We start from the raw sequence: 12,701 nt of genomic DNA, 5'->3' as shown, positions 1-12,701 counted from the left end.
ACCTGATGATTTTGATCTAAAACTTTTCCTTCCTGTCTGCCTCCTCTAATTTAATCTTGTACTTTTCGTTCTCATATGCATTGTTGTTTTGTCACTGCTTTTGCTGGCTCTGCACACACAGCACGAGGCTAGCAAGTGCTCCTTCTGGCTAATAAAAGGGCCAAAGGGCAGGTACAAAACCATTTATTGAACGGTTAGTTAACACACTTTTTTTTTCCCTCCAGAGACCACTGTAATCTTACCTGAGGCTTGCAGGCACTTGTCTGTCACCCCCATTTCGTATCAGTAGAAGGTCAATAAACAATTTAGGAAAAAATTCGATCTGCAGATCAACTAAAGCAGTAGCTCAATATACCTAGGGGACCTGTTCTTCTCCCTTAGGGAATAAACTCTATATCCTTTCCAGCCTCTGTGTATGGTAAGAGTTGAGCTAAAGTCTAAGAAAGGTAAGACTTAGCCATTTCTCTTTCACAGGAACTTTTTTTTTTCCATGTTGGTATATAATATGTTCAGCACAATGCAGGAGTGTTGGGGGAAAATAAGCAAAAAAGATTTGGCAAGGCATACTCACCACAACTCAAATTGTTTTCTGCTTTCAGTGCTGAAGTTGGAATACTCCAGAATTCATTTTCCCAGTCTACAATGTTTCCTTTCACATTGCAGCTGAGGTTGGCCAGTGTTTGCGCATTCATGGTGAAATTCCAGAGGCGGAAGTTGTAAATGTCCCCATTTAGAGAGCTCACTTCATTGCTGTTAGAGCCCAGCACCAACCTCCCGTTTCCAGGGATAACTTTGCCAAAGATACCCGGACAGTACGCTATATGATAGGTGCTTTTGGCATATATACCTATACTGCCTGAGAAGCTGTCCCCTACGACACAGAGCTGTTGAAATGTTCCCGTAAAAAACTCTGCATTTCGGGGAAACGCATTTTCAAGGATGCACTGCGTGCCTGAGATGGACAGAAAATGGCCTTTTGTGGTCTTCCCAAAGCTGAACAATTCTGTTGACAACTCATCGGTGTAGGAGAAAACCTTCCAGTCATCGTTGTCATCGCTGCTGCCCTTGGTGGCTTCAAAGCACAGTGTAAACTGGCTAAGCTCTGGCACTGAGACAGTCTCTGCCACGGACACAACATCGATGTCGGGAACCTGGGGAATGATGACTTTCTGATTCCTCAGAGACACAGCAACTAGAACCAAGAGCAGACACATAAATTAACAAAAAAATAAATTCGTCATATAGAAATAAAGGCAGACTGACAGCTGGAGTTAAAGTAACATTTATTAAATTCATCAGGTGGTTTTTATTACTGTAATATACCAATATTACACACGAAAGGTAATTTAGCTTGGGAGTGCACTCAGCTGAAAATATCCAGAGTTCCTTTCCAATGGCATGGAGAAAGCTGCGCTACACACAGTTAACAACCCCTCAGGTTGCATTAAGAGCAATATTAGGACTTATTATCTACTAACGTCCAACTCTGCCCCAGCTCACTTTATAAAAATTACTACACATTCATCTAGTAAGGATGCATTAGGCAATGGAATAAACCAGTTATTTGAAAAACACAGTATGACTTGTTTTTAAGACACATTTTAATTATTTGTCTGCACAAATGCATTTCACCAGTGAAGTTCAGGCCTTGCTTCTTTTAAACATGGCAACAGAAAAAAGCTCCCATTACATTCCTTGGCAAACTGAAGCCTTTTGTTCCTGAATTCAGCTAACAGATTTCTGCAAAGCATTAGGCATCTTCTCATTTTGTCCCCAGCAGCCTTCTCGTTGAATAGTGCAATCATGTTCATGAATATTTATATCCAAGCTGTTCACTATTTGCAAATATTTGGGTCAGTAGTTTTGGATCTTGCACAGGTATCTAGAAATGGCTAGTCCTCTTGCATATATACACTGCAACAGGGTATTTAGGCATGGGCAGAGTTACTCTGTCTCTAATTGTTATTAAGTATTCTAATTTGCACTGGCAAAATAGCAGTAACCAAATGTGAAAAACATTATCACATAACGTATGTTTTTTCTCCATGAATATATTAATGACAATTCTGATCACTGTACTTTGGAAGAACATTTTTTTTTTTTTCAAAATAAAGTGTCAATATGCTCAGTTTTATTGTCACATTTATGGCAGCAAAATTCTTCTAGCAAATTTCTCCACAGAAAGAAGTTTCAGATTATCAGTCACGCAAAGGCATCGAGGTCAACACGACCAGATTGTGGCAGTCCTTGGTTTTAGTTGTGGCTCCACAGTTCTGTGACAGACCACAGCTCCAGAAAATGTCTGCTACCTCTTTTTACATATTTTCATAGTGTATATGCTGGAAGTGAAACTGTTTTTTGCTAGACCTGAAGAATAACTGCCACGAAAGCCTGCCTCTGCTGCTTTTTAGAGCCCCTAGCTTACTTGCAGTCCCCTGTCTCACATCTTACATGTCCCTTTACACATAAGCAAGTCAGGAGTCCCTAGACTGTATTTTACAATCCCTTGCAGGGATTGTGCCTAGTCTCCCCTGGGATTTTTAAGTGATGCCACAACACGTGCATTAATTACTACACCTGCTCCCTTTTCAGAATGAAATAAAAACCTTTCAATATGAGAGGGTAAGACATGTGAGGGAAGGCTGACTGTCATGTTACACTCGGGAGAAGAAGCAGATATATGGGGTATAAGGATTCTGTGTAGTCTCTGGTATTGCAATTTCCCCTTTGCCAGCCGCTTGCAAAGATTCTGAGCTCCAAACTACCGTATTTGGATATACACACGGACATAATTTGACCAATATATTATACTGTAAAATAACATAAAGCATGGCACATTATCTGCCAACCCAGCAACTGAAGAATGGGAGGGAAAAGAGAAAAATACCAGGCTTTTGTAGTTACTGGATTTACTTAGATTTTTTTTCTTCCCAAGGGCGAAAGTACACTGTAACAATTTTATAGATAGAAAATGTGTTCAACTCTTCCTTGAAAACAGGGACATTTTTTTCATGGGTTAATTATACTGTAAGCTTCTTTACATAACATGGAAAGTGTTCCAGAAGTGTAAGGATTCATGACTTGAAAGAGAAGAAAGCTCATTCATATGAGCACTCTCCAGCCTGTGTTAGGGTGGTCAGGTGAGTTACAGACCACCTGATCACATTTAAACAGTATAGGAAGACAAATAAACAGGGAGAACATTGCTCTGGTACTGAACAAGCCTACTCAACTTTGCTGTACTCATCTGACAGATTTAACCACCTTCCCCATACAGTGAAAGGATAAAACTGACAAGTATTTTGTCCATATGGAGAAAACAATCCTGACATCAACATTAAGTACAGATCTCTTTCCTGTTTACTGTTGCACAGCCAGTCATCATACTGATGAATTTCAGATGTTAGTACTGGAGAAACTGGTTATTCTATGCAGAAGAATATACATATAATCTTGGAATATTCATCCAAGCGTTTAAACTACTTTCAGAATGATGTTAAATTGTTTCTGTTAGGAAGATAACTGGGTTACAATGAACAGGGTTTTTTTTGGACACACTGCTATTTACTCATGCAGAATGTACAAAAGTCTTGGCTGCCCGGACGCAGCAGGAGCAACCAGCAACAGGCAGTTTACTGTTCTGAGATCCGCATCTGCTTTTACGGGAGTGCTGGGACAACACGAGGCCTGCCTCTGTTGCTTTTTAGAGTCCCTAGCTTGCAGCCCCGTCTCACATCTTATATGTCCCTTTACACATAAGCAAGCCAGGAGTCCCTAGACTGTATTCTACAATCCCTTGCAGGGAAAACTGCTTTCCTGCCAGTTGATAGGCTTTTCAGCATTGCTCAGTGCTTGAGGAGTGGCTTCTGCTGGTCCTAGCTTCACTGCTTTCATCTGCTCTTCCACTGATGCTGGAAGAAATGCATCAACTTTAATGAGGTCTGCAAGGGTCTACATACCAAATACCTGTTTATGAGTTTTTTTGTAACTACGTCACTGAATTGTGTTTTTCATCTGGGCTACTGCAGTAATGCTCAACAGTATGTTAATTTTACATGACATTGTCTGAAGCATTTCTGTACTAACAGAGGTCTGTTGGCTCTCCTTCCTCTCCTTTCGGTGACAGTGAATTCTACTCACTTGTGGAGCTACTCAGCTGGCGTAGATTGACATAATTCCCCTAAGACTAGCAAAGCTGCATTCATTTACTGCAGCTGAGGATATGGCCCATCCATCTGCTGCTGGTGTGTGGCAGGAGGTGACAATCAGGAAAGCCAACATTTGTGGGGGCAGCCAACTTGTTATGGATTACAGGACATGCTCCGAGAAACTCATTTTAAAACTGTTCTTACATAAAACCAAGCAGTCACATGAAAGCTGTTCTATTCTCCACTAACTCCCTCCCAAAACTCACTTACTCTCTTATATATGTCTGTGCCCACATATATTTTGTCTTGCGTACATATTGTATATTAGGACACACCATTAATGTCTTTTTAAATGCCATTTCTAGATAGCAAATTGCTGTGTGTCTTTGAACGGCCCTTTACTTTCCAATTTTGCGTTACTTTGTGAAACTCAAAATTGAACAAACACTTTATTTTATTATTTATATATGATCATTTCTGAGAAATGAAAGAAAATATGAATACAACACTGTTCCCCTCGCTCTGGGAGAAATTGATGATTTTGCCCAGGCACCATGTTTGTTGTAGTAACAATGGTGTCAGCTTGACAAAGGAGCTTTGAAATTCCACTGGGGACCTGAAGTGAGGGGGTGTGTAATCTCTTCAATGGCTTTGGGAATTCTTTGCGTAGCACTGACATCTGCCATGCAGATGCACCGTAATTTCAGAGTGTGTGTGTGCGCTGATGTCCTATTGTCTACATGCTTTTATAACTTGAAAGGAAAGCAGTACATTATCATCCCTTTACCAAGCCCCTTTTCTGTATCCATTGTCAGGTTAAATGTTGCCATGATCTGTGTCTGTAACTATCTTCTGAACCTGATATAATTGCACAACTGTGTGCAATAAGCAGAATATAGTTATAATATACCATAGATGCATAAAGCCAGCTCTCCTGGCATCCACGGTCAAAATCAAGATGTCAGGTGAGAGTTACAGATTTGAGGTAATGAAACAAAATTCAGCAGCCTTAGTCTAGATGCTTAACTGCAAGCCTTAACACAGAGTTTGTGAAGCAACATATATGTGAAACATTAAAGGTCACTGGTGAAAGTCACTGATACCTCACTCACCACTAGGGAGTATTCTTCTTATTCAAAATGAAAGGATATCTTCCAAGCCTATTTAATGGTGCTATCCATGAGCATAAGGTACTATTCAGTTTGGCATGGAAATAATATTTTTGCTTTCATAAAAATACATTACCTATAGGTATATATACACAAATGGTTCTCTGAGTGTGTCTGTGGACCTTTCCTCTCCTTCTCATTGAACACATCTGAGGGCAATATTGCATCTTTCAATTCCAACTGGAAGTCATCTTATCCCTTATAGCCATACTTAAACATTAAAATATTAAAGAGGAATAAATAAATAAATTTGCATGATCTGATTGCATAGCATTTTTTATGATCCACTTGATTTTATAATTTCTTACAATAGAGCAAGAGCTGCTATTTTCAAATAGAGAAACCTTTCAGAAAAATTCCTTCCACTTTCAGAAGAGAACAGGTGTTCCTAGAATTATTACTACATTCATTTTGTCAGCATGAAAGGACCTCGGGAGAAAGAAGTATTTTTAGCGCTCTGGTATGAGGTTACCTTTCTTCTCAGAACTGCACACAAATTTTGCTGGCATAATCAGGACTACTTTTGTCTTATAATTTCTCGGAGTTACTATCTTAGTTATTTTAAAATAAACAATGCATACTAAATATTAAAATAAAAAAATCATGAGGAAGATGTGCTTGTAACTGAAGAGATAACTGCAAACCTCCCTGCTCTGTGTTTCTACAGCAGCCAGCCAAACAACAGAACATGTGTGCTACAATAATATAAATGCTTAATTCAATACTAGTATTCAGTCTAAGGTGTGTGACTTCAACAAAAAGAAAGCCTGCTGAGAACATGCACCTGTAAACTATAACCCTGAAGTGGAATGAATGGTGAGTAGCATATGAGGCCTATAAGCGATCATTCCAATGACCTCCCTTACCTTGCTGCCCTTTACTGTCATGTGAGAGCAACTTCTAATTACTGCTTTAAACAACAAAAGAAACATCAATCACATGTTATTTGTACCCTTATCTTCTTGAGGAAAAAGTATGAGTGTTCTTTTTTTTTTTTTTTTTGCATTTGTTAGGCTTTTCAAAACGTAAACATGGCTAAGTATTTAAGGAAGGGAAAGAAAGGTCAAGGAACTGGAACAAAAATGTAGCCATTTTGCAATGCCAGTTCATCCCTGGGAGTTTGTTCTAGAGGCTGAAAACACCCCTGAGAAGTTCTGCCTTCTGCACAAACTCCTCCCCACTGTTGGGTGTTTCACTGGGCCAGAGGTCCAGGCTGGCCTTCTTTTGGGCTCAGCTAAGTTCCCTCTCATGCTCCCCTTTAGGTTTCTATGTCCCTCTGCAGGTATGCTGGTGTGAAGGACAGGTGTCCAGCTTCCAAACCCTCCAGCATAAATCTCGAGGGAAAGGCACTGTTAAGCCTAAAATCTTTGCATGTGAAAAGTTTTTCTACCACACTTGATGTCATGTCCCAGAACAAAATATTTTCTTTTCATCCTAGTTTAAAAAAACATATAAGAGAACTCCGTAGTTTTAGCCTGCAGCCTCCCCATTCTTTCCCTTCTCCTGGAGGACTTGATTCCTTCAGGAGGAAGGATGGGAAGGATTCAAGAGGGATGAAATGCTTTGGGTTTACTTACTTCGTACATAGCTGGCATTAAAACCTTTCTTTTGGATACTGAAGTCGCTTTTAAATGACACAATCATTTCATTTCCGGTAGAGTTATAGGATAATCCTTTGGCAGTGATGCCACAAAGGTTCATTGGGCTTTCTCCATTGTCTAATGTCAGTGAATCATAAATGCAGCCCGGAGCTTCTTCAATGTCAAAATCGATAAATGTTAGCTGTATGATGTATCCATGAGGTGCTCGGATGATCCACTTGCACGCTTGGCTGTTAGGATAATCACTGGGGAAGCATGGAGAAGTGAAAACTCCAGAGGGGTCAGTTAGCACGATCCTACAGTCGTAGCATCCGTAAGCTGGAAATAAAACCAGAAAGGCTGGAGGTCAGGGAGAGAGATAACAGGAAAGTAATCACCAACACAATAACAAAATGTATTTCTATACAGAAAAACAGAAACAGAGATGGGAGGAAGAAAAGCAGAAAAAGGCCTGGTTTCTAGTGGCCAAAATGCTGGAGGAATAGTAGAGCAAAAGAATATTTTATGTAAGAAATCCTACACAAAAGAAATATAAATTATACTGCTAAATATTCATTTATGCACACAATATATATCTGCTATGTATATTGACCTGACAAAGCAATATTTTTGAGGTCAGAAAGGTGAATGAATTCTTAAATGGCAACTTCTAAAAAGATGGCTGGTATCATTTACATTTTTTGGCTGCTGGTCTGATGCTGACTGGTGGCTATTCCAGCAGGTCTGTGCCATGCTATTGTTTCCAGTGGAATGTCCCTGGAATGCAGCAGCACAAGACATGGGTTGAAGAGCAGCAGAAACAGCAGCTCTTCATAGCCCTTGAAGGTTAGTCATCAGCATTTCCAGCAAATGCTCTCACCCAGAAGCGCAGCAGTGAGCTACCGTCTTTTGAACGGCAAATTACTGCACTCTTCCCATGCTGACTCAGCTCCATTGGCATATTTGTGGCAGTCAGGCTCTAAGAAATTCTTACCCTATTCCTCATACTTCTTTGCTCACCTGCTGTGCTCATCCACAAGAATTTCAGGCCCAGTTAGTCTCCACAGCTGCATTTCTTGTTTGGTTTACATTTGCTCATATTTACTTAGTGTATTATATGATATAACTACCGTGAACTGCCTGCTGCTAAAATCTGTAACAGTTTGCCAATGCAGCACTAAACAAACTAGGTGGGAACTGAATATCTCCAATAGATAACCAAAGAAACTAACTTGCGCATTTATGCAGAATTATTTTGCAAACATTTAATTAGGCCACAATCCTGTGTCAAGTACTACAAGTATGAAAAAATAGGACAATGTGAACATGCATTATTAGTTGCCCAAGCTAAAAGCAACTAAAAAAGTTGTCAAGTGTAAACTACATATGGAGCATCTATAAAATAGGAATAAATGCAACAAACTTCTCCGAAGAGCCCTTGATGTTTCTTTCTACTGCTTGGGTCCTGATATTGCTCAGTCACATTCAAATGGTGTTTGACCTCAGTAAATGGACCCTGACTCTGAAGAGGCACGGCAAAAAAAGAAGCAGTTTACATCTGCAAGGTGAATTGAGAGGTGTATTTTACAGAGTTTTTATAATTGTTATTTGTAATTCACAAATTCATATGGCCCCAAAGAGGTAAAAAGACAATTAATTGGGCTCGCAGAACCAAATACATCAGAGCTGGTTACATTAGAAAAGATCAGTAGGATGCTTGTTTGTTCAAAGGAGAAAAAAAGATTGTCTGAAAGATTTGCTTGTAGCTTTGGGAAGAAGTGGCACTCACGACATTGGAGAACTTGATCTGTGTAGTACAAACAGGAGCCTGTCCCCTCTCAATTTCTCTGCAAATCTTTACAGTCAGAGGACTATTCTCACCTGCCCTGAAACCCTGCTGTTCCATTTATTAACCAGAGAAGGAATATTCACTTATTAGTATGGTGACTACAAATCCTCCAGTTGTAAAAACAGATGACGCCTACATTCAGTGGATTTTTGCACAGATGGGTATCAGTTTTTAGAGAACCACCCTAGACTGAGAGGAGGAGGAACAGGAAAAGCATGTTCTAAGCCACAAGCCGCTGCTGTCTCCTAGTCCAGGGTGAGTAGCCTCTACAGGGCAGAGCAGCTGTAAAACAGCTCCGGCTGGGGCTGCCTCCAGCTGGGACGCTCACCGATTCACGGTCCTGCCTTCCTTAGTGCTAGGATAAGGGCTACAGGGGCTAGGCATTTGGCAGTATGCCGCACCCACTCTCCTACTTATTCGTGCCAGAGAAATAAATGACACAGAGCTATCTGGGCAGTTGAGAGCTTTCCCTGTGCACCCAGATAGACCTGAAGCCAGGGACTAAGCTGTTAAGTGATGTAAATACATATAGGAACATGGGTGTTAATGTAGACTCATTCAGTCTTGGACCCCTAAAGTAAATCTTAAGGGCATTATAAAACGTTGGTGAACCAGAAAAAATATGCCACTTGTGGTAAAAATGTATCTCTCAAATTGGTAGAATATTACATTCAATCTGAGACTGGAAAAGTCAAATTTGACCATCAGAAAGAATACAGACATTCTTAAGAGAAGCCTGCCTTTATTAATTCTGTTGATCACCATCAGCCAAAACAGGACTCAGCTCTTCTATTTATCTCTCTCGAGTATTTATCATTGTTCCTAAACTGTGTAAAAGTCAGTACACGTAACAAAAATACTTTTAGCCCTGCTGTCTTGCTAAATACTAAAACATAACTGTTATGTTATTGTTTTTTATACTCATTTAATCCTTCCACTAACGTATTCTCATTTCATTATATCCATATTGTTTTGTTGGTTTTACAGCACTAATGCAAGAAAACAGCCCCTAAATTTAGATAGGAAAATAAGTGCTCAAAACTTTACATACACAGAAGAAAGAGATTTGGTGAGGAAAATAGTTTACTTTTTTGAAGTGGGTTGGCTCCATTTTGGCATAGTACCTATTCTGTCCATGACTGCAATTTGAAGGGGAAATATCCTGTTTTCATGCAAATGTCCACAGTAGTAAGTAAAAAGAAAAGAAAACAAACAACAAAACTATATATAAACAGAATGGGTTTGAATGGAACTTCTTGCACAGCTTCTCATGAGACAGTTATTTTTCTATAAACACCACCTATTTTATTCATTAAAGAGAAAAATTGCTGTGGCAACCTTAGGTTCTCAGCCAAAGCTGACAGATATTTCGCAATCCCATTGGCCCAGAGCAGTTCTGAACTGTGGATACTGAATACTTGGTGCAATACACACCACAAACGTTTCCACAAGCAATCTGAGATATTTCATTGATTTTAATGGGAACAAATTTAGGTGTGATATTCCTGGTCAGGAACCCCACATACACAGAATCTGTCTGTCAAGTATTTTTTATCACCCTAGACCACATGAAATCCACTCTCCAAATATATTTTAGCCAATAAAAGCCTGCATCCTTTCTTTCCCTCTTTTCTTCCCCAAACCAAAATGAATACCGCCCCCCCCCCCCCCCCCCCCCAATAGTGAAATCAAGCACTTAATTTCAACATTTCCTAAATCGACAGTTTCACTGGGCAATTAATTTATCTCCATCTTGAGAATACCCTGGAGTACTGTTTTCATTTCATAATAACTTTTCTTTTCTGCAGGACTCATACTTTCTATAATAAAAGAATAATTAAGTATTTACTTAATTTTTTATCAACACTACACTGAAAAGGAAAATTAATAAATTCCTCTGGAGTACGTAAGAGCTTTCACCAAAGAACTAAGCAATTCACAAATGTTAATTGACTTCAGAAGGGGAACTGACTGTAGGGGAAATGGCTTTTTCCCTCCTATCATACCCATTTTATAAGGATAAAGTTAGGCATGGAGATAATGGGCAAAAATGGCAAAAATTTCCATGGATTTTGGGTTCCTAATCTAAGAAATGAGAGTACTGATTTTCCTTAACTACTTAGTATTTGTACAGGGTTTTATATGTCCAAAGCACACTATCAATGACTTTAAACTGCAGCTGGGAGAGGAGTCTGCCAATCTGGCCCACTGTAGAAAATCCAAAAATGAGTACTTAGTGGCCAATGGAAAATTTTGGTCAAAGCAATTTGGCCATCTTTAATAGGAATTTACCAGTAAAGGCAGGCATAGAATCCCATTCTCATGGTTGCCAATTTTCCTAACCATGAGACATTCCCTCTCTTCTATGAGTCTCCTACCTATTTCACATAAATACCTTTAATTTCTAATAACTTTTAATTTGTTTTCTTTTTAATTTTTTATTTCTATCCTATACTAGTCTTTCCTACACCATGCTGAATCATCTGAAGACTGTTCTAAAACTAAGGGGCTAAGGGAAACAGTACATGACTCATTAAAGATTGCACCATACAAATGGACACGTGCACATGCAAAACCTCATATCCTATGGAACAAAATTGCCCGGTTTGTCCTGTCTACCGATTTTGTCTCCTTAGAGCCCCAGCACAGAATTCCACCAGTTAAACTCATGAAGACACCTGTAGGCACTGAGATATAAAATTTAAAAGTGACTTTCACAAGCCTTGTGGGCAGCTGAAGCCACAGTCAGACCCAGAGCTACAATGTTGAACTGCAGATTTGGGAAGGAAACATTCCGTATATAAGTTCAACCCATATGTTCACACTTCTCTTTTTCTGATTTCTTCTTACATGACTAACACATTCCAGCACTTGCTTCCAAAATCTGTGCTAATATTCGTATTTTCCTCTAGCTCCTCATGCTTCTCTGTTTCTCTCCATCGTCAGAATTTTCCCCAAAACCTTCATCTTTTGCCCTATTATACTTTGACTTCTTTCTCATATCCGAGTTTTGACTTCTATGTCTCCACCTGCTTTCATTTCTGCACTTACCCAACCTTGGAGAAATGCTGGACAACGAATTTTGTTTGGCCAAGAACTTTTTTAAAAGAGCAAAAGCAATCCACTTTGGGAAACTGCCTATTTCAGCCCTAAAGACTTAAAGTTTGTAAAGGTTAGGATCAAAAGAAAACAGGGTCTCTGGGGAAAAATGTCTGCCCTTGCAGTTTGTGCACTATCCGGCTTGTTTTCACACTAAGTTACACCTTGTACGGGGGGTTTTTCTTTTTCCAGATGTAGCATGCAGCTGGCCTTCTGTACAGCATTTTCCACCTGACAGAAGTGTAAATGACTACATATGCGTAGGCAGCAGCACAGGATACCAATGATAGCTGGTGTGGGTTGAATTAACACTACTGGTATATTTTTTTAATTCCATTAAAAAGCTCCCTCATAAAAGTAAGATAGAATTCTGCTGGATTTCATTTTGGCATAAAAATTAACTCTACGTCTCCCTGTAGAGGACACAACTTTCATATGAAAATATCCTGAAATAAATCTATGTTGCTCTGGGATCCAATTTTCAGAAAATGAAACAAGTTTATGCTAATTCTATTCAAGTGAACAATAAAATCTCCCCTGCCTGACAGAATTAGGCCAATCTTAAACCACAGAAAATCTTAGCTACAGCACCTAGCACTTTAGACATAAAAAAGAAGTACAGAATTAATTATAATTTGCTTTCATGTAGACATCTGAAAACCTTTAACCACTTTACATATATCTGAAAGGTAGCACTTACAAGGACGGTCATTTTGAACTAAGTCAGAGAGAGCACGAGGATGTGACATGACATTGGCACTTGCAGGATTGTGGCAAAGCCCAAAATAGAAGTGAAACCTTACAATTGTTTACTGTCACAGCATGAAAAAATACCTATTTTGATGAACATTAGGCA

At 39.3% G+C, this 12,701-nt stretch overlaps 1 protein-coding gene across 2 annotated transcripts in view; it reads right to left on the bottom strand.

Annotated features, from left to right (window-relative positions):
• ADGRG6 (adhesion G protein-coupled receptor G6) overlaps window positions 1–12,701 on the bottom strand; it is a 113,655-nt gene that overhangs the window by 63,367 nt on the left and 37,587 nt on the right. For both annotated transcript variants that reach the window (XM_074862697.1, XM_074862698.1), the window contains exons 3-4: window positions 6,895–7,236; window positions 572–1,192 (exon numbers count right to left, since the gene is read on the bottom strand). In XM_074862697.1, coding sequence (XP_074718798.1) covers window positions 572–1,192; window positions 6,895–7,236 — 963 coding nt within the window. The remainder of the gene's footprint in view (window positions 1–571; window positions 1,193–6,894; window positions 7,237–12,701) is intronic.

This window comes from Strix uralensis, chromosome 3 (genome assembly GCF_047716275.1).
Source record: "Strix uralensis isolate ZFMK-TIS-50842 chromosome 3, bStrUra1, whole genome shotgun sequence".
Lineage (NCBI taxonomy): Eukaryota > Metazoa > Chordata > Aves > Strigiformes > Strigidae > Strix > Strix uralensis.
The sequence above is the reverse complement of the archived record's forward strand: the minus strand, read 5'-3'. Positions and strand labels throughout refer to the sequence as shown.